This window comes from Thalassophryne amazonica, chromosome 6, assembly GCF_902500255.1.
Source record: "Thalassophryne amazonica chromosome 6, fThaAma1.1, whole genome shotgun sequence".
NCBI lineage: Eukaryota > Metazoa > Chordata > Actinopteri > Batrachoidiformes > Batrachoididae > Thalassophryne > Thalassophryne amazonica.
The window spans coordinates 124,964,278-124,987,504 of NC_047108.1; the positions used below are offsets into that span (position 1 = coordinate 124,964,278).

General features: G+C 44.5%; 1 protein-coding gene across 1 annotated transcript in view; it reads left to right on the forward strand.

Annotated features, from left to right (window-relative positions):
• The window catches only part of gdap1l1 (ganglioside induced differentiation associated protein 1-like 1), a 45,898-nt gene extending 36,255 nt beyond the window's left edge, over positions 1-9,643 (forward strand). Inside the window, exons 5-7 of the mRNA XM_034173357.1 lie at positions 2,091-2,185; positions 8,892-9,006; positions 9,088-9,643. Of these exons, the coding sequence (XP_034029248.1) occupies positions 2,091-2,185; positions 8,892-9,006; positions 9,088-9,431 (554 nt within the window). The 3' untranslated portion in view covers positions 9,432-9,643. The remainder of the gene's footprint in view (positions 1-2,090; positions 2,186-8,891; positions 9,007-9,087) is intronic.
• Positions 9,644-23,227: the final 13,584 nt, after the last annotated feature.

The window sequence follows — 23,227 nt, forward strand, 5'->3', positions numbered from 1 at the left end:
CTGGAGTTGGATGCAGCTTGGCACAGCAGACGGGGGGGTGTGAGTGGCCTGCTGCGGCGCTTACCGAGCCCACAGACTCAGTAAGTGCATCAGAGGCAGTGAGAGCAATCGTGGTGATGCCGACCAGTGCCGCAACTGGCCCGCCTGATGATGCAGAACACAATGCGCTGTTAAAAAAAAAAACAGCATGCAAAATTGCACTAAAAAAATCTGCGAAACTGCGAGGCTGCAAAAGGGAGTTACGTTCTAAAAATAACCCACGATAGGTGAAATCCGTGAAGTAGTCAGCGTTATTTTTTACAATTATTAGAGATGTTTTAAGGCTGTAAAACCCCTCACTACACACTTTATACACTTTTATCAAACAGGCATTAACATTTTCTCACTTTTCTCTCCTGTGTAAACACTCAAAGTTCAAACCTTAGTAGAAAAAAAAATAGAACGTTTTCCTATAAATAATTATGATGGTTTTTAGAACTAACAAATTTAATTTTAATGATCAACCTATGAGGTTGGACACGTAAGAAATTATTAATAGTGACTCACCGGTATTTCACAGTTCTTCTGACCGCGCCTCTTCGTCGTGGCGCTGCTCCGCTGTCCGGATTGGCTGATTACTCGGGTGGTATGAAAAATATTACCCGTCTGCGAAAAGGGTGTATTGCTATTTATTCTTTAGTGTTTTATCCAATCATATTGGTGTATCATTTATAGGTATATGATAACAGCAGATATATTGGTATCAGAATTTTTTTATTCCCTAATATCACTGGCCCCCCAAAAACCCATATCGTCAGGCTGCAGACAGAAGCATGCATCCCAATAGCCTGGGGGCCCTAAAGTCCAGTTTTTTAAATGTTACTTAAGTCTGTCTGTCAGAGAAAACCATTTTTTTTTTTTTGTATATGACACCGATAATTTTTATTAAACTCACAAGTAATAAAAATAAATTGTGCATCTGTGAGCTCCACCTCCGTCTTCCTTGTACTATCAGAAAGAGATGTTTGAGTTTCCCAGATTCCAGAATGTAGCTGGAATCTGGGAGTTTTTTCATTTCATAATTTTGATTTCACCAAATTTCATTGAAATTGTTTTCAAAGTTTGTAGCGTGCTGATAACTTTCAGATGACATTTGTTCCTTTTACTGCCTCATGTAAAGCACTTTATGATGTTTGTCTCTGGAAAATGTTTTATAAATACATTTTACTGACTACTAGTTTGTTCTGGAACATTTCAAAATGGACCAACACGGAGGTTAAAGTGAAAACATCTTGTGGGTCCTGGAGGTTTGTTTGGGGAACAAAACAGTAATGAAGGAAATTGGTTGAATAATGTCTATTAGTGGGAAGATTTACAAGGACTTTGAACAAATGAGCTTTAACTTTAGAAAAGGTTTGGCTCACAAACCAAAAATAACAGGGGTGCATTATGAATGTGTGTGTGTGCAAAAATGTTGCCTCGGGTGCCAAATTGGTTAGTGCCAGCACTGGTCCCAACTATACCTTTCTGGAATTTCTATGATCCGACAAATAATGTGGTATATTTTTCAATATGATTAGAGCATTTTTAAATGTTGACCCCTGTGTGACCCTTCACTGACCCCTACCTGGCTGTAGCTGCCACCCTGCATTGGCCACCATTCATTTCTGTGTTGGCCATGGTATACTGAGGCTGGATTGTAAGTGTTGTTTAGTCCCCTTAAGTGGTCAACATTGGCTTTGGGCTCACAGACTAATTTATTCTGTGCGTGCACGGGTTGTGCACTGCTCCTCCAATGCCTTTCAGTTTTTTTAAGACGATCAGCTTGCCGTATCAGCCGTATCAGTCTCGGGTCATAAATCACGTCGGTCTTCAGGGACTATGAAGGTAGGAAGGAGGAGAAGGCGAAGGAAGGATGCAGTCAGCATTATTCCCACCGGTCCATTGAGTGCATGATTTGTGCATAATTTACCAAGATCATTGTTGTAAAAACCTGAAATGACTAAAATCTCCATTGGAGTTTCTTAAAACATAGAAATATCACTTTTATCCATCTAAACATGTTTCTCCCTCAACAAGATAAAATGATTCAATGTGATGTGTGACTTTAGGACACCTGGCCAATGCTGCCACAGAGTTGATGAAGCTGGACCACGAGGAGCCACAGCTGACAGAACCGTACCTCTCCAAGCAGAAGAAGCTCATGGTGAGCACACACTTTTATGAAGTCCATTAATGTGTGTAAAAACATTTATCTTTATTTCAGCCTCTTGGACTGCTGTGCGTAAGAGAGAGCAGATCTCAGACAGAGTCCTTTTACGTCTTTATGAGGGTGTTTCATTCTTTACAGGCAGTCTTCATCCTGGTAATTTAATTGTAGGTCTATAGTGAAGTGAAATTTATTGCTTTAAAGCCTCCTACAACTACCTTTTGTTTAGGTTTTCAGTTATATCTTCAACCTGTGGTGATTAGCAGGATTTCTCAAAAAACTAGTGAGGCCATTTTCAGCTAATCTGGAGTGGAACTTTGATTGAATCTGGAAGAGAAAATGCAGAAATGTCAAACTATGCAGTTCCTTGAATGGCCACTTGAAGTGAAGCGAACCACTTGTTGTAGAAGCCCAACTTTACAGTAGAAATAAACAGGTTTACAGCCTCGTACCAAATAAATAAATAAACAACTGACATCTGCCAATCTGGAGCCGGATCACCTCCAACATTCAGTTGAGATGCCCTAATGTCTATCTGTGGTGCAAAGTTGGTGAGAATCTGTGAAGTAGTTTTGATGTAATTGTTCAAAGCTCAAAAAAAGTGAAATCTTGATCCAGAATCCAGAACCAGATCACCTCCAAAATTCAGTGGAGCCTTCCATGCCTGAAATAGCTGATCATAGTTTTTAATACCCATGCCTCAGCGATCTAGTTTTCAGTTTCAATTTCAATTTATTTTCATTTATCTAGCACCAAATCACAAAAGAGTTGCCTCAATGTGCTTCACACAAGTAAGGTCTAACCTTACCAACCCCCAGAGCAGCAGTGGTAAGGAAAAACTCCCTCTGAGGAAGAAACCTCAAGCAGACCAGACTCAAAGGGGTGACCCTCTGCTTGGGCCGTGCAACAGACATAAATTACAGAACAATTCACAAAATGAATATCAATCAATCAGTTTTTTATATAGCGCCAAATCACAACAAACAGTTGCCCCAAGGCGCTTTATATTGTAAGGCAAGGCCATACAATAATTATGTAAAACCCCAACGGTCAAACGACCCCCTGTGAGCAAGCACTTGGCTACAGTGGGAAGGAAAAACTCCCTTTTAACAGGAAGAAACCTCCAGCAGAACCAGGCTCAGAGAGGGGCAGTCTTCTGCTGGGACTGGTTGGGGCTGAGGGAGAGAACCAGGAAAAAGACATGCTGTGGAGGGGAGCAGAGATCGATCACTAATGATTAAATGCAGAATGGTGCATACAGAGCAAAAAGAGAAAGAAACAGTGCATCATGGGAACCCCCCAGCAGTCTATGTCTATAGCAGCATAACTAAGGGATGGTTCAGGGTCACCCGATCCAGCCCTAACTATAAGCTTTAGCAAAAAGGAAAGTTTTAAGCCTAATCTTAAAAGTAGAGAGGGTGTCTGTCTCCCTGATCTGAATTGGGAGCTGGTTCCACAGGAGAGGAGCCTGAAAGCTGAAGGCTCTGCCTCCCATTCTACTCTTACAAACCCTAGGAACTACAAGTAAGCCTGCAGTCTGAGAGCGAAGCGCTCTATTGGGGTGATATGGTACTATGAGGTCCCTAAGATAAGATGGGACCTGATTATTCAAAACCTTATAAGTAAGAAGAAGAATTTTAAATTCTATTCTAGAATTAACAGGAAGCCAATGAAGAGAGGCCAATATGGGTGAGATATGCTCTCTCCTTCTAGTCCCCGTTAGTACTCTAGCTGCAGCATTTTGAATTAACTGAAGGCTTTTTAGGGACCTTGTAGGACAACCTGATAATAATGAATTACAATAGTCCAGCCTAGAGGAAATAAATGCATGAATTAGTTTTTCAGCATCACTCTGAGACAAGACCTTTCTGATTTTAGAGATATTGCGTAAATGCAAAAAAGCAGTCCTACATATTTGTTTAATATGCGCTTTGAATGACATATCCTGATCAAAAATGACTCCAAGATTTCTCACAGTATTACTAGAGGTCAGGGTAGTGCCATCCAGAGTAAGGATCTGGTTAGACACCATGTTTCTAAGATTTGTGGGGCCAAGTACAATAACTTCAGTTTTATCTGAGTTTAAAAGCAGGAAATTAGAGGTCATCCATGTCTTTATGTCTGTAAGACAATCCTGCAGTTTAGCTAATTGGTGTGTGTCCTCTGGCTTCATGGATAGATAAAGCTGGGTATCATCTGCGTAACAATGAAAATTTAAGCAATACCGTCTAATAATACTGCCTAAGGGAAGCATGTATAAAGTGAATAAAATTGGTCCTAGCACAGAACCTTGTGGAACTCCATAATTAACTTTAGTCTGTGAAGAAGATTCCCCATTTACATGAACAAATTGTAATCTATTAGACAAATATGATTCAAACCACCGCAGCGCAGTGCCTTTAATACCTATGGCATGCTCTAATCTCTGTAATAAAATTTTATGGTCAACAGTATCAAAAGCAGCACTGAGGTCTAACAGAACAAGCACAGAGATGAGTCCACTGTCCAAGGCCATAAGAAGATCATTTGTAACCTTCACTAATGCTGTTTCTGTACTATGATGAATTCTAAAACCTGACTGAAACTCTTCAAATTGACCATTCCTCTGCAGATGATCAGTTAGCTGTTTTACAACTACCCTTTAAAGAATTTTTGAGAGAAAAGGAAGGTTGGAGATTGGCCTATAATTAGCTAAGATAGCTGGGTCAAGTGATGGCTTTTTAAGTAATGGTTTAATTACTGCCACCTTAAAAGCCTGTGGTACATAGCCAACTAACAAAGATAGATTGATCATATTTAAGATCGAAGCATTAAATAATGGTAGGGCTTCCTTGAGCAGCCTGGTAGGAATGGGGTCTAATAAACATGTTGATGGTTTGGATGAAGTAACTAATGAAAATAACTCAGACAGAACAATCGGAGAGAAAGAGTCTAACCAAATACCGGCATCACTGAAAGCAGCCAAAGATAACGATACGTCTTTGGGATGGTTATGAGTAATTTTTTCTCTAATAGTTAAAATTTTGTTAGCAAAGAAAGTCATGAAGTCATTACTAGTTAAAGTTAATGGAATACTCGGCTCAATAGAGCTCTGACTCTTTGTCAGCCTGGCTACAGTGCTGAAAAGAAACCTGGGGTTGTTCTTATTTTCTTCAATTAGTGATGAGTAGAAAGATGTCCTAGCTTTACGGAGGGCTTTTTTATAGAGCAACAGACTCTTTTTCCAGGCTAAGTGAAGATCTTCTAAATTAGTGAGACGCCATTTCCTCTCCAACTTACGGGTTATCTGCTTTAAGCTACGAGTTTGTGAGTTATACCACGGAGTCAGGCACTTCTGATTTAAAGCTCTCTTTTTCAGAGGAGCTACAGCATCCAAAGTTGTCTTCAATGAGGATGTAAAACTATTGACGAGATACTCTATCTCACTTACAGAGTTTAGGTAGCTACTCTGCACTGTGTTGGTATATGGCATTAGAGAACATAAAGAAGGAATCATATCCTTAAACCTAGTTACAGCGCTTTCTGAAAGACTTCTAGTGTAATGAAACTTATTCCCCACTGCTGGGTAGTCTATCAGAGTAAATGTAAATGTTATTAAGAAATGATCAGACAGAAGGGAGTTTTCAGGGAATACTGTTAAGTCTTCTATTTCCATACCATAAGTCAGAACAAGATCTAAGATATGATTAAAGTGGTGGGTGGACTCATTTACGTTTTGAGCAAAGCCAGTAGAGTCTAATAATAGATTTAATGCAGTGTTGAGGCTGTCATTCTCAGCATCTCTGTGGATGTTAAAATCGCCCACTATAATTATCTTATCTGAGCTAAGCACTAAGTCAGACAAAAGGTCTGAAAATTCACAGAGAAACTCACAGTAACGACCAGGTGGACAATAGATAATAACAAATAAAACTGGTTTTTGGGACTTCCAATTTGGATGGACAAGACTAAGAGTCAAGCTTTCAAATGAATTAAAGCTCTGTCTGGGTTTTTGATTAATTAATAAGATGGAATGGAAGATTGCTGCTAATCCTCCGCCCCGGCCCGTGCTACGAGCATTCTGACAGTTAGTGTGACTCGGGGGTGTTGACTCATTTAAACTAACATATTCATCCTGCTGTAACCAGGTTTCTGTAAGGCAGAATAAATCAATATGTTGATCAATTATTATATCATTTACCAACAGGGACTTAGAAGAGAGAGACCTAATGTTTAATAGACCACATTTAACTGTTTTAGTCTGTGGTGCAGTTGAAGGTGCTATATTATTTTTTCTTTTTGAATTTTTATGCTTAAATAGATTTTTGCTGGTTATTGGTGGTCTGGGAGCAGACACCGTCTCTACGGGGATGGGGTAATGAGGGGATGGCAGGGGGACAGAAGCTGCAGAGAGGTGTGTAAGACTACAACTCTGCATCCTGGTCCCAACCCTGGATAGTCATGGTTTGGAAGATTTAAGAAAATTGGCCAGATTTCTAGAAATGAGAGCTGCTCCATCCAAAGTGGGATGGATGCCGTCTCTCCTAACAGGTTTTCCCCAGAAGCTTTGCCAATTATCTATGAAGCCCACCTCATTTTTTGGACACCACTCAGACAGCCAGCAATTCAAGGAGAACATGCGGCTAAACATGTCACTCCCGGTCCGATTGGGGAGGGGCCCAGAGAAAACTACAGAGTCCGACATTGTTTTTGCAAAGTTACACACCGATTTAATGTTAATTTTAGTGACCTCCGATTGGCGTAACCGAGTGTCATTACTGCCGACGTGAATTGCAATCTTACCAAATTTACGCTTAGCCTTAGCCAGCAATTTCAAATGTCCTTCGATGTCGCCTGCTCTGGCCCCCGGAAGACAATTGACAATGGTTGCTGGTGTCGCTAACTTCACATTTCTCAAAACAGAGTCGCCAATAACCAGAGTTTGATCCTCGGCGAGTGTATCGTCGAGTGGGGAAAAACGGTTAGAGATGTGAACGGGTTGACGGTGTACACGGGGCTTCTGTTTAGGGCTACGCTTCCTCCTCACAGTCACCCAGTCGGCCTGCTTTCCCGGCTGCTCGGGATCTGCCAGGGGGTAACTAACGGCGGCTAAGCTACCTTGGTCCGCACCGACTACAGGGGCCTGGCTAGCTGTAGAATTTTCCACGGTGCGGAGCCGAGTCTCCAATTCGCCCAGCCTGGCCTCCAAAGCTATGAATAAGCTGCACTTATTACAAGTACCATTACTGCTAAAGGAGGCCGAGGAATAACTAAACATTTCACACCCAGAGCAGAAAAGTGCGGGAGAGACAGGAGAAGCCGCCATGCTAAATCGGCTAAGAGCTAGTAGCTACGCTAAGCTAGCGGATTCCTAAAAACACGCAAAGTGAATAATGTGTAAATAATTTAGAGGTGATTCAGCAGAAGGAGTGCTTTAGTTAAGGCACGTAAAGATTACACTGGGAAACAAATCGTAATCTAGATAACTAGATCAATCTAACTGCGCAGATTAAACAGCTAACAGATACAGAAAAACACCGCTGTGCTCCGGAACAGGAAGTGATACAATACCGCAGTGAGAGCCAACCACCAGTAGAGGCCGAATATACACGTTTAGTTTTAGATCCACTGCTCAGTCTGCAAAATTTTGTGTTAACCGTCCAAACTCAGGTTACTGAGTTGGCAAGACAGTTAAACACAGGACAGTTAAGATGATAGTTCATTCAACTTATACTTGGTAACAAAGTCGTTCATTGAAGAGGAACACATTTTTTGGCACTGTAACATAGCGTTATAAAACATTGCTGTTATCACATTTCCTATTCGAACGTGACATCACTGTTATGTTACAGCAAACACATATGTGTGCTAATGCTAATGAAATAGTCATTGTCAGTGTTAACGTTTACAGCTAAGTAAGTAGCTCACTATAGACGTTAATGTTAGCAGCTAACTAGCCAATTAGCTTACCGAGGCAACTCTCACTTCGTCTGAATCAGCCACGACGTGTTTCCTTCTCAGACGCTCCTGCATCGCCGTTGTACTGTCGTGGAAAGCGAATTCTGACTTGCAGATTTTGCACTGCACATTTTTCTCTTTGATTTGGTTAAAATGCTCCCAAACGTTTAAGCTTCGTTGCTGGCTAGCCATGATATTGTTTGGGCATAACTTTTCCGGTGTCATCACAGCTGACCCGGATTGCCACTACTGCGTATGTGTGTCATGGACAGAAAAGCAGTTTTAAGAGACAAACAAACCTTAAAAAAAATAAATGATGACACTGATCATTAAATCAGTCGCAGAGTATTGTGATAGTCGACGTAATCGTGACTAATCGTGGCGGCCCAGGTTGTGTTGCAAACCTTTGCAAAGCATTTGTGTTTGTGGTGTGTGCTGCAGGTTACATTTCCTTGAGTTTTCTGTCGGCATGTTTATATAGTTATCTGGATTTGTTAGAGTTTCTGCTTTTGCTGGTGTTATCTGAATTTGGATCTGTCGTGACCTATATTGGCCAACGTACTTAACAGTCTGAAAAATTCTTGACTCATTTCAGTCATCCCGTTGCTTTGCGTTACGTCATGTTGGTGTAAAGTGTCCACTTTTCATCAATGCAGTTTGACACATTACACTGACAAAACTCAAGCAACAAGATGACCGAGTCCAGAGGAGTCAATAAAAACTTTTTCACAGTGTATTGATTTTTAGTTATGTATTTACTTGACAGGCAAAAATCTTGGACCATGACAATGTGAATTATCTGAAGAAAATTCTGGGAGAGTTAGCCATGGTTCTAGATCAAGTAGAGGCCGAACTGGAGAAAAGGAAACTAGAGTATCAAGGTCTGTTCACATATTCATTTTCATGCAATCAAACAAATGTCCTGCATTACGTGATGGGATGTTTTTTTTCCCTGATTGCAGGTCAGAAGTGCGAGTTGTGGCTATGTGGACCTGAATTTACACTAGCTGATATCTGCCTTGGAGCCTTGTTGCACAGGCTCAAGTTTTTGGGACTTTCTAAGAAATACTGGGAGGACGGCAGCCGGCCAAACCTGCAGTCCTTTTTTATGCGTGTGCAAAAACGCTACGCGTTCCGAAAGGTGTTGGGCGACATCCACACAACCCTCCTGTCGGCCGTCCTACCCAACGCGTTCCGGATGGTAAAAAAGAAGCCGCCGTCCTTCTTCGGGGCCTCCTTTCTCATGGGCTCCCTTGGAGGGATGGGCTACTTCGCCTACTGGTATTTAAAAAAGAAATACATGTAGTGAACGCCCCCCCTCTTGTTGTGTTAAATGTCTGTGTATTTGTGTGATGTTTCAAAATTTTCTGTATGTTTTATGACTGCGGGAAATCCTAATAAATCTATATATTAAGAAAATATACTATTACTTATCTGGATGAATAAAGATAAGAAAACATTCTATAATCAGAAATTGTTGGCAGCACATTTTCTGAGAATCAACTTCATCAAATTTCATTTTTTGGGAAGTTGCAGCTCTGGTGCCGTTAAGCCCGCGATTCGTGTTTATTTGGAGGCCTGGACCACACCAGGTGCCATATACTCAAAACTTCAACCTGAAATATAAACCCAGATAAAAGCTCGCATGTCGCCCTCGTTAGATTTGCTCCTCCATCAAACCATTTATAAAACGCCGAGGGAATTCATGCTACAAATTCTCTGTGATTAAAAAGCTGTACTGTCGGAAACCGCCAGATTAAGACGGATGGAGGAATCATTAATTAAGTGCACATCTTTCAAATAGTAACAAACACGTGTGTGCATTCAGTCATGTTTATTTCAAGCACAAGGCATTGCACAGCACCAACCCCCACAGTGTCCGGTGATTTTAAAGTTGTATTTAGGGGAAAAACACTGAAATATTGTAAATTCTGCATGTGCAGCTCAAAGGTGTTACACTGGGTTTACAAATCTGTATTTTACTGCACGTGGTGAGAACAGTCCATCAAACCCAGAGCGGAACCTGTCAAATGTTTGGGTTGGAACCATGAAATAAACACAAAGTTGTCTTTTTTTAATTAAATTTTTCTTCCTTTTTGGGGAGATCAGGCATGAGAATCCAACAGATGATGATGGAACATGTTTAGATTGTCTTAAAGTACTGTGGGAGTGACTACAGCTCAGTCCTCAAAATCATTTTCATCCACAAGTGTGTGCGGGTGTCCATGAGTTTTTGAGCAAGACCTAAGGGCCCAGTCCCAACTGGGGAGAGGATTAATTGCGCATGAATTGAGTACACAAATTGTGGGCGTTCGTTGTCGTCCGCAACAAAAATGGCCAAAAATGACAAATGTCCCAGTATGAATTATGGATATATTAATAATATATAGCGAATATATGATGAACAATCACGGTTATATAACATGTAGTGAGGAAACTGATCCGACACATTGAGATTATCACGGCAGTATTACGGGTGTATTATGAATGCATCGCGCACGTGTTGCGCGTGCACGGCATCTGCATTGCGGTCATAAAATAGCACACTCGCTCCTTTTGGCATCACTATTCACACCAACAATACAGCCTCTGGAGCAAGTGCTGGACTTTGACAAGTTGATCACAGAGTTAATGTTCATGTTGTCATGCGAGGGTTAACTGTTCATGAGTTTGGGGAGCGAGAGGGGGGAAGCCGCTCGGGTGTGAGACTGTTTTTTTTTTTTTTCTTTTTTGAGAGGGTCACAGAAAACAGACATCAACGTGAGTTGTGGCTAAACAGCAACTCTTCCTTTTGCTGGTGTTAAATAAAAGTCCTGGATTGCAGCAGCTACATCTTTGTGGATCTACACAGCCGGACTGGCACTGACTGGTATGTCGCTTTCTGCCACATATAGTACTTTGGGTTTACGTGACATGTTTGTTATGCATTCACAGATTGTCCGCAAATCAGCTGCAAAGCAGATGTAATAAAAATGCTTTATTCGTGGCCAATTTGTATGCATTCGCTACAACATATTTTAGTTTGTGATGTGGACATGATGGGCACGATATAGATCTGTTTTACACACACTCCCAGTCCACTGCCAAGCCGCAAATCCCCGTCAGTTGCGGATATCAGCGGTTAACGGCAGATATACAGCGCATAGTGTTGTGTGGGCCGCTGAAGAGGAGGTACTGCTGGCCCACCACCACCAGAGGGTGCCCTGCCTGGAGTGCGGGCTCCAGGCACCAGAGGGCGCTGCCGCCTTATGGGAGTAGCCTGGGTGACAGCTGTCACCCATCACCAGACTCAGCTGTTCCACTCAGCACAGAGGTATATCAGGAGGACGGCGTCTCCACCTCAGTGCCGAGATATCGCCTTACGTTAGAGGTAACGTTCTCTGCATTAATATTCTGATTAACTGGCTAAAAGATTTGTTAAACCTTTGCAGGACAGCTGATTATTGTGAGCTAAATTGCTTGGAGAAGTACTCACCTTTCTGCAGTATTGACGTGAGGTGGAGTCAGCTTCTTCCCTCTCTGTGTACTGGGTGCAGCCGCATCCACACCTGTGTTTGTTCTCTTGCCAGCAGTACCGGATCCGACGAGCGGAGGCAGTGGCCACCTGGGAATTCGGGACTTGGCGGTTCCAGTATTTCCAGGGTTCGGTGGCAGGGGAAATCTGGGTGGTTCCGGCTCGACTCGGACGGACGTCTCCTACCTTCGAGCCTGCCCACACGACACCAGTGGAATTCGGTGTAAACCCAAATTGTCAATTGTTGTATTGGTTGTGCATTTTCACGACAGTAAAACTTGTTATTTACTTTCTCCATTGTCCGTTCATTGCGCCCCCTGTTGTGGGTCCGTGTTCCAACACTTTCACAACAGGATATCTCGGCCAGCGTCATGGACCCCGAGGGGCGTCAACCGGCTGTTGAACGGCCAATGGAAGACCAAGGCGCGGCGGAGGCTTCGGGAGGGGTAATCGGTGAGTTGCAGCGGATTCTCACCGCTTTCACCTCTCGGATCGATTTAATGACCGAGCAGCACGTTCTCCTGAACCGCAGGGTGGAGGCTCTCGCCGCACAAGTGGAGGCGCGCCCTTCGGGCGCCGCTGCGGCTCTCCCTCCCGAGGACCCTGCGCGCGAAAGTGACGTTCCACTGGTCGTTCAACGGTCCCTTCCTCCGTCCCCAGAAGCATACATAAGCCCTCCAGAGCCGTACGGAGGCTGTGTGGAGACGTGCGCGGACTTTCTGATGCAGTGTTCGCTCGTCTTCGCACAGCGTCCCGTGATGTACGCGACTGATGCTAGCAAAGTAGCTTATGTGATAAATCTGCTTCGCGGGGAGGCACGCGCTTGGGCTACAGCGCTCTGGGAGCAGAACTCACGGCTCCTTCATACGTACGATGGGTTTGTACGGGAGCTCAGAACGGTGTTCGATCATCCCAATAGAGGAGAGTCCGCTTCAACCGCACTACTGTCAATAAGACAGGGGCGTCGGAGCGCAGCTGCCTATGCAGTCGCCTTCCGCATCGCGGCGGCGAGATCCGGCTGGAATAGCACTGCCCTCCGCGCTGCCTTTGTAAACGGACTGTCACTGGTCCTAAAAGAGCACCTGGTGGCTAAGGATGAACCGCGGGATTTAGATGGGCTCATCGATCTAGTTATACGACTCGACAACCGGTTAGAAGAACGCCGTCGGGAACGAGGAGAAGGGCGTGGCCAGGCACGCGTCGTCCCTCTCCCTTCCGGGTCCGATCGAGCTCCGCCCTCCCCACGCTCCTCTGTTCCTGCGCTCCGTGCGCCTATGGCTCCCCCTGCTGACGAAGCTATGGACACGAGCAGGGCAACATTTAGGGCACCTGGAGCACAAAGGAGGCGGGCCCACGGAGCTTGTTATGTGTGTGGCTCGAGTGAGCATCTCGCCAACGACTGCCCCGAGCGGTTAAACTCCAACGCCCGCCCCTAGAGACTGGGCCAGGGGTGGGCCAAAATATTCACGTGGGACACACCCACATTGCTACGCGACTCCCAGTCACGATCCTGTTTGAGGATTCCACTCTGAAGGCCCCAGCACTGGTGGACACGGGCTCTGAGGGGAATCTGCTTGACAGTAGATGGGCCAGGGAGATAGGGCTCCCTCTGGTGGCTCTTACCTCGCCTGTGCAGGTTCGGGCGCTAGATGGCTCCTTACTCCCACCAATCACACATAAGACACCTCCAGTAACTCTGGTGGTGTCAGGTAACCACCGGGAGGTGATCGAGTTCTTTGTGACTCAGGCCACCTCCCGTGTGGTTTTGGGGTTTCCATGGATGCTAAAGCACAATCCCCGGATCGATTGGCCGTCCGGGGTAGTGGTTCAGTGGAGCGAAACCTGCCATCGGGAGTGTCTAGGTTCCTCGGTTCCTCCCGGCTCCCAAGCTAAGGAGGAGGTCCGAGTCCCGCCCAATCTGAAGGCGGTGCCGGCGGAGTACCATGACCTCGCTGACGTGTTCAGCAAGGATCTGGCTCTCACGCTTCCTCCCCCACCGCCCGTATGATTGTGCCATTGATTTGGTTCCAGGCAGTGAGTTTCCGTCCAGTAGGCTGTACAACCTCTCACGGCCGGAGCGTGAATCAATGGAGACCTACATCCGGGACTCATTAGCTGCCGGGTTGATCCGGAATTCCACCTCTCCGATGGGTGCTGGTTTCTTTTTTGTGGGTAAAAAGGATGGCGGGCTTCGTCCATGCATTGATTATAGGGGGTTGAACGAAATCACGGTTCGCAATCGATACCCGTTGCCCCTGTTGGATTCGGTGTTCACCCCCTTGCATGGAGCCAATATCTTCACCAAACTTGATCTTAGGAATGCGTATCATTTGGTTCGGATCCGGAAGGGAGACGAATGGAAGACGGCATTTAACACCCCCGTTGGGCCATTTTGAGTACCTGGTCATGCCGTTCGGTCTCACTAATGCTCCCGCGACCTTCCAAGCGTTGGTAAACGATGTCCTGCGGGACTTCCTGCACCGGTTCGTCTTCGTGTATCTGGACGATATACTCATCTTTTCCCCGGATCCTGAGACTCATGTCCGGCATGTCCGTCAGGTTCTGCAGCGGTTGTTGGAGAACCGCCTGTTTGTGAAGGGCAAGAAGTGTGAATTCCACCGCACTTCTTTGTCCTTCTTGGGGTTTATCATCTCCTCTAACTCCGTCGCCCCTGATCCGGCCAAGGTTGCAGCGGTGAGAGATTGGCCCCAACCCACAAGCCGTAGGAAGCTGCAACAGTTCCTCGGTTTTGCTAATTTCTATAGGAGGTTCATTAAGGGCTATAGTCAGGTAGTTAGCCCCCTGACAGCCCTGACCTCACCAAAGTTCCCTTCACCTGGTCGGATCGGTGCGAAGCCGCGTTCAAGGAGTTGAAACGGCGCTTCTCGTCTGCACCAGTTCTGGTGCAGCCCGATCCTAGCCGCCAGTTAGTGGTTGAAGTGGATGCCTCGGACTCAGGGATAGGAGCGGTGCTCTCCCAGAGCGGGAAGACCGATAAGGTCCTTCACCCGTGTGCCTATTTTTCTCGCAGGTTGACCCCCGCTGAACAGAACTATGACGTCGGCAATCGGGAACTCCTTGCTGTGAAAGAGGCCCTCGAAGAGTGGAGACATCTGTTGGAGGGAACAGCCGTGCCATTCACGGTTTTCACTGACCATCGGAACCTGGAGTACATCAGGACCGCCAAGCGGCTGAACCCCAGGCAAGCCCGCTGGTCACTGTTCTTTGGCCGTTTTGACTTCCGGATTACCTACCGTCCCGGGACCAAGAATCAGAGGTCGGATGCACTGTCCCGGGTGCACGAAGACGAAGTCAAAACGGAACCGTCGGATCCCCCGGATCCCATCATCCCGGAGTCCGCTATCGTGGCCGCCCTCACCTGGGACGTGGAGAAGACCGTCCGGGAGGCCCTGACCCGTGTCCAGGACCCCGGAAACGGACCAAAGGACAGACTATACGTCCCACCAGAGGCTAGGGCTGCAGTCCTGGACTTCTGTCACGGTTCTAAGCTCGCCTGTCACCCAGGGGTGCGAAGGACCGTGACAGTCGTCCAGCAACGCTTCTGGTGGGCATCCCTGGAGGCCGACGTCCGGGACTACGTCCAGGCCTGTACCACCTGCGCCAGGGGCAAGGCCGACCACAGAAAGACCTCAGGGCAGCTACAGCCACTGCCCGTGCCTCATCGCCCCTGGTCCCACATCGGTCTGGACTTCGTCACGGGTCTCCCGCCGTCCCAGGGAAACACCGTCGTCTTCACGATAGTGGACCGTTTCTCCAAGGCGGCCCACTTCGTGGCCCTCCCGAAGCTCCCAACGGCCCAGGAGACAGCGGACCTCCTGGTCCACCACGTCGTCCGTCTGCATGGCATACCATCAGACATCGTCTCCGATCGCGGTCCCCAGTTCACCTCACATGTCTGGAGGAGCTTCTGCCGGGACTGGGGGCCACGGTCAGCCTCTCGTCTGGGTACCACCCCCAGACCAACGGGCAGGCAGAGCGGGCGAATCAGGAACTGGAGCAGACACTTCGCTGTGTGACAGCCGCGCACCCGACGGCCTGGAGTACCCACCTGGCCTGGATCGAGTACGCCCACAACAGCCAAGTGTCATCAGCCACCGGCCTCTCCCCGTTTGAGGTGTGCTTGGGGTATCAGCCCCCCTTGTTTCCGGTGGTTGAGGGAGAGGTCGGTGTGCCCTCGGTCCAGGCCCACCTACGGAAGTGCCGTCGGGTGTGGCGGGCCGCCCGCTCTGCCTTGTTGCAGGCCCGGACGAGGGCGAAGAGACATGCAGACCGGCGGCGAGCCCCGGCCCCCAAGTATCGTCCTGGGCAGGAGGTCTGGTTGTCCACCAAGGACATTCCTCTACAGGTTGACTCACCAAAACTACAAGAACGGTACATCGGACCTTATAAGATCCTCAAGGTCATCAACCCCGCCGCAGTGAGGCTCCAACTTCCGGCCTCACTGCGGATCCATCCAGTTTTTCATGTTTCCCGGATCAAGCCTCTTCACACCTCACCCCTCTGCACCCCGGGTCCGGCGCCGCCTCCTGCCCGGATCATCGACGGAGCACCGGCTTGGACTGTCCGCCGGCTCCTTGATGTCCGTCGGATGGGCCGGGGTTTTCAGTATCTGGTGGACTGGGAGGGGTACGGACCCGAGGAGCGCTCCTGGGTGAAGAAGGGCTTCATCCTGGACCCGGCCCTCCTGGCCGACTTCTACCGTCGCCATCCGGACAAGCCCGGTCGTGCGCCAGGAGGCGCCCGTTGAGGGGGGGGTCCTGTTGTGTGGGCCGCTGAAGAGGAGGTACTGCTGGCCCACCACCACCAGAGGGCGCCCTGCCTGGAGTGCGGGCTCCAGGCACCAGAGGGCGCTGCCGCCTTATGGGAGTAGCCTGGGTGACAGCTGTCACCCATCACCAGACTCAGCTGTTCCACTCAGCACAGAGGTATATCAGGAGGACGGCGTCTCCACCTCAATGCCGAGATATCGCCTTACGTTAGAGGTAACGTTCTCTGCATTAATATTCTGATTAACTGGCTAAAAGATTTGTTAAACCTTTGCAGGACAGCTGATTATTGTGAGCTAAATTGCTTGGAGAAGTACTCACCTTTCTGCAGTATTGACGTGAGGTGGAGTCAGCTTCTTCCCTCTCTGTGTACTGGGTGCAGCCGCATCCACACCTGTGTGTTTGTTCTCTTGCCAGCAGTACCGGATCCGACGAGCGGAGGCAGTGGCCACCTGGGAATTCGGGACTTGGCGGTTCCAGTATTTCCAGGGTTCGGTGGCAGGGGAAATCTGGGTGGTTCCGGCTCGACTCGGACGGACGTCTCCTACCTTCGAGCCTGCCCACACGACACCAGTGGAATTCGGTGTAAACCCAAATTGTCAATTGTTGTATTGGTTGTGCATTTTCACGACAGTAAAACTTATTTACTTTCTCCATTGTCCGTTCATTGCGCCCCCTGTTGTGGGTCCGTGTTCCAACACTTTCACAACACATAGAGTGAGTATGTATTGTGTATGAATTGAGTATGTATGGAGTATGTAAGGCGGATATTATCCGCATCCAGATTTTTGAGCTACTCAAAAATCCTGGCTGCGGACATGCGTGCCTCTGCGGATGATCATGGCCGTGTTCAGATGTTGGCCGACTCATACAGGCATGTTACACGGATATTGCGGCTGTTTGGGAATATGGGCCAATTTTGTGCACAATCCATACGCAAATCCTCCTAAACGCCAGTGGAACAGGGCCCTAAAACTGCTTATTTTCTCTCCAACCCCAAAATCTATTTCCAAATTAAATTTGGGAAAATGGGTGAATCAGAATATTTTTAAACACTTTTTTAAAAACATTGCAAGGTGAAAATTTCAGGGTTGTGGTTTGAAACAGGTCCTGTTTCAGTTTTTTGTTGGATGTGGATAAAGTGCTGGAATCAGAAAATTAATTAATAATGATTTATCTGACAACATATATACAATTATATGTTATTTGGGAATAAATCTGTATAAAAGGACAAAAATGTATCCTGAACAAATCTTTTGTCATCACTGTACACTCTTGATTTTGATGTCAAATTATTCCAAATGTACAAAACAGTTTCCTTACAGAACTACAAAAAGAAAGTTTCTGTACGTGTCAGCGTTACACATTACAGCAAGGCTTTTTTTTTTTTTTAATAATCAGGCTAACGGCTCACAACATTTTTTTTGGGGGGGGGGGGGGCATTTGCAGGAAAAATGTTAATTTGGATCCATGTTGACTATGAAATCTGGGGTCTTTGAGTAAATTTAAACCCAAAATCTGCACTCCAGCTTGAGCAGATAATGAGATTTGAGTATTGAGCCTATTTTGTTGGTTTTGGCCATAACCATCATAACACTTCTGTTTCTAATGAAGGGTCCAATTCGTCCACTCAGTTTCCAAACAACACAGCTGTCATTTTCATATCAGATTCATGATGAATGTACAAGCAATGAAACTGAATCGAAAACATGAAACAAAATAAACACTAATTGAGCAAATGCCACGCCCACATTTCAAATAGTCAGGCATGTAGAGAAACTGTTAGGTGGACTGTTAAACCATCAAGTTCCATAAAAACAAAACATCTTAATTCATTTCCATAGTTAGCTATGTCGCTGTATATTAGCCAGAAATTTGCCCGTGCTCATCGGCCACTCCTCACCAGAACCAAATTACATTTTTACCTTCTCTAGGTGCACCTGCCAAGTTTGATTAGAAATAACTTGCCAACATATAAATATAAACATGGGCGATCACAACAGCATATGCATCTGGCGGTGTCACTACAAAATACAAAGCATCACCTTACTGCTTCACCTCAGGGAGCTTTGGTGTCTGCTCTCAGCTTGAGTGCTTTGATGCATTGTGCACAGATCTGTCAACTTGCCAGAAAACATCTTACTTCAGTCCATCAAAACAGCAGAACATCACCAACTGGTGCACCATGGCTCCTACAGGGAATGACAATCTCATTGGTTTATGATGTTATGCCCAAAACACATCCCTGATTAAATGACAAAATAGCAGAATGTAGTTTGATGCACCTAAAATGGAATAAGTGCTTTTAGCGAGGCAAGTATGTGAAACTATGCATTTCATGGTGAAAGCAACAGGTTTTACAGACATTATTTGATATTTAAAAAAAGGTTATTTTGCCATGCTCAATTAAAAAACAAACAAATGTAATTATTGTTAAAATTGGATTTAGCGTGTAAGAAATTATATAAAACTACACCTCATTTGTGCCTGTATGACAAAGCAGTTTGAAGATATTCTTGCACAGCGTAGCATGGCAGCCAGCTTTGATTTAGCTATTTATCATCATGTGAAAAATTAAGCATGGTGTGATATATATATATATATATATATATATATATATATATATATATATATATATATATATATAAAATCAATCAATCAATCAAAATCACACGTCCTTGCAAAATTTGGTGCTTTTAACATAAAAAGCACAATTCTTTAACGTGTGTCCCACTATATCAGGGGTGGGCAATCATGTGCCATAAAGGGCCGAGACATTGCAGGATTTCCTTGCTACCAGTCACCTTTGCAGGTGATTTCATTAATGTTCAGGTGTCTCAGCGGGTGATTTCATTGATGACCAGGTGTTTATGTGCAGGGGAGAAGCTCATCAGCAACCCACCTGGTGTGGTGGGTTGCTGATATCATACTAACGCAAAATAATTTTATACATATGTGTGTGTCTGTGTGTGTATATATATATATACTCAACAAAAATATAAACGCAACACTTTTGGTTTTGCTCCCATTTTGTATGAGATTCTCTGAAACGCCTTTGGAGACGGCTTATGGTAGAGAAATGAACATTCAATACACGAGCAACAGCTCTGTTTGACATTCCTGCTGTCAGCATGCCAATTGCATGCTTCCTTCAAATCCTTCAAATCTTGCGACATCTGTGGCATTGTGCTGTGTGATAAAACTGCACCTTTCAGAGTGGCCTTTTATTGTGGGCAGTCTAAGGCACACCTGTGCACTAATCATGGTGTCTAATCAGCATCTTGATATGGCACACCTGTGAGGTGGGATGGATTATCTCAGCAAAGGAGAAGTGCTCACTATCACAGATTTAGACTGGTTTGTGAACAATATTTGAGGGAAATGGTGATATTGTGGATGTGGAAAAAGTTTTAGATGTTTGAGTTCATCTCATACAAAATGGGAGCAAAACCAAAAGTGTTGTGTTTATATTTTTGTTGAGTGTATATTAAACAATATCAGCAAAATTTGGCACTTTTACCTTAAAATGCACAATAGCAATATTTTACACATATCTCTCCTGCTAATTAGACCATCAAGATAGGGCCCACGTCACCTTTAAAAATTTTGCCTCGAGAATAATTTGACATCAAAAGAGACCTGAAATATGACATAATGTCTACCAAAACATGCCCGCAGCAAAACTTTCATTTTGTATGTTTGTTTCCTTGCAGCCTGTTTGTACAGCGAGATATTTTTTAATTGTGTTGCCATGCAGAAACCTGAAGGAGCTGAAAGGTTAAATGAGAGAATCGGGCAGGAAAAGCTGACTCGTGCAGGCTTGGGGCGAGTTTGACACGGCCACGTGGCGATCCGGTGTATTTTTTTAGTTTTTTTTCCTCCTCTCACATTGTTAACTCAAACCAGAAAACATTCAGTTTTAACAACCTGTTAGGTTTCTTGTCGTGAAACGTACTTTTTCACAACATAAGGTTCTGCTTCTGGTCTCCCTCAAGTGTGACAGACTCTTCTGCAAGACAGACCAGTCTTTCTAATTTGTGTTCCGTCACCGACGCAGTAAATGTGCGACTCTAGTTAAACCCTGGATCATGAATAGTTTCTGTGAACCTGGATGAGCTTTTCAGACGCAGAATGCAACAGAATCTGAAAGTGGATGTGAAGCTCGAGATGTGGCAGACAGACTATTGAACCAAAGATGATGATCAGCTTTTCCTTTCACGTGTCACACGCCACTTTCAGTCGCGTTTCACCAAAAAAACTGTTTTTTTTTAATGGCGTTTAAGGGCTCCATTGCAGCGTAAAATCGACGTATTGTTTGACACATTACGGTGCATTTAACGGCGGCGTCTTTAATTACGGCGTAAAAAGCGCCGTAATAACTGACAAAACGCCGTTTTTTTTGGGTGAAACGCGTCTGAAAGTGGCGTTAATTGTGGCACTGTTGGCTTGCCATACCGGACGTCTGGTTCAACCCGTGTGAAACGCAAAGCGAACACAGACGTGATGGAAACGATCCTTCATGTCTGTATAGAACAAACTGTCAGAAATACACTGTAGGAAAGAGAGTTGCTACCAGACTGTTTTTGCATGAGCAGCAGACATAAAAGGCACAAATGATTTTATAAAATGTATTTGGAAAGTGTACAAAAATGAAACGCATTTGGGTGATTCTTTAACTACGGGCACTATTGGCCTTGTAAATGTAATTTCCACCACACCATTGCCTTACAATATAAAGCGCCTTGGGGCAACTGTTTGTTGTGATTTGGCGCTATATACATGTGCTCTGATGTCACTGTTTATCTCCATAGAAACTACCCAAACAATCTTTCATACAAACTGTTTAGGGACATTACAGTGTTGTGGTGGAAATTACGGCAATAGCGTGGGACAACTACATTTTGTTTAAAAAAAATCACAACAGTTGTATGACATTGAATACCCCAATTATGTTTTGATTATTTTACTGATTTTATTCAGAGATATTTTAAAACATTAGAAAAAACATTTCTTTACCATTCATTTTTATCATTGAAGATCAAAAGTCTGGGTGTGGGACAAGCACAAAACAGCAATATTTGCATATAATGATGCTGAAAAAAGGTGGAAAAGTCATCATAGACTACTAGAACAAATTTCTTAACACTTTCATTGTAAAGATAACTATAAAAGTGTGAAATTTCCCCTTTTTTCTGTTTTTCATACAATATGATCAAAGGACATAATAAGTGCCCATAGTCTAAGAATCACCCATTTATGATTTGATAAGTTCAATTGTATGTCGGTATTCCCTTCAGTCTCTTTATTTATTTGTACCGACTCAGTCTTGTGCTTGTTTTGTCGAGTGACGCACCAGGAAATGGATGAAACACAACGAACACATTTGTGATCACTGCAAGCACACCAGTTACGACAACTCCGATCTGTATTTCAAGAGTGGGGTGGGGGGTGATTATGATTTGTGAGTTATGTTGCCTTTTATTTTTTTATATTTCTATATATGCATTTATTTATGGTGCTTTTTAAGATGTTTGTTCATAAGCCTTAATTTATTGAGTTGCCATCAATGACAAATAAATAATGAAAATGCACCTGAAGGAGGCACTTAAAGTTTGTGGATATCTTAACCGGACCTTTGTGGAAAACAAGCGCCAGAAAGAGTAACAAAAATGTGGATCATGAAGAAAAAAAGAACAAAAGGAATAACACTTAATTCCCTATGTGGCTGGAATTTAACAGAAACTCAGGAGGATTTTCAACAAATACAACATTCCTGTGCTTTACATTCTCGGCAATAACGTCAGACAGAAACTGGTTCACCCCAAAGATGGCACAGGGTGCAAAGAGCTCTACCCAGAGGTGATTTTAGACTTCCAGTTTTAGGGGTGCTTAGCACATTTTAAAAAATGTTAAAATCTAGATGTCCAGAAATACAATTTCCCATGATTTCAGAGTGAAAACATTGCTTGTAAAAGCTGCATTCATTGTCAAAATGATAAAAAAATGAATATTATCAATGCATAACGGCCCATACATAAAATTCCTGCATTGTGGTGCAGTTTATATAACAAATAATTGAATCTCCTAATGTGGTGAGGGCAAACAGTAATTGCAACTTAGGAGCAGGTCTGAAATATTCAGAGGCTGAGTAAAGTATATTATCCTTTTTATAGTAGTCTTATGAGCCTATAGTTATTAACAGATTATTATGTCATAGTACTTAGTACAGAACACTCACCCTGGTATCACTTTTCAATTACATTTAGATAGTTTTAGGCATTACTTAGATTGTGTTTTAGTTTTGGCTATTCATTTATTTATTCTACAAACTGATTGACGTCTTGGTTTTTCTGGCAGCACGTACATCCACGGTGTAAGTCATAAAAATACAGTAGTTGTTATGATCAGTGAGGTTTAGTGTTGTGTGCAGGAGGACCTGGTTTAGCACAGCTACAGCAGCACTCCACTATAAGGCTGGATGGAGAACACAGATGGTCTAACTGCACATAAATGGGTTCAGGATAAGAAATATATGAATATGAATTATTTATTGAATTAACAGCAAAGCATAGAAAGGACAGACAAGATCTAATGAAGTCCTTAAAAGTGTGACTTAAAAGTCAGAATTCATACCAAAACACCAGCAACACAAGTAAGACACCTCCACAGTCTGATACACATATTCAATTTACCCTTAGCTTCACTTTCCATCCTTTGCTATTCTCAATGTCCATATCTACTATCACATAAAGTCTACAGAGTGCGCAAACCTCACCTGAAGCTTTTTTGCTTTTGAAAAAA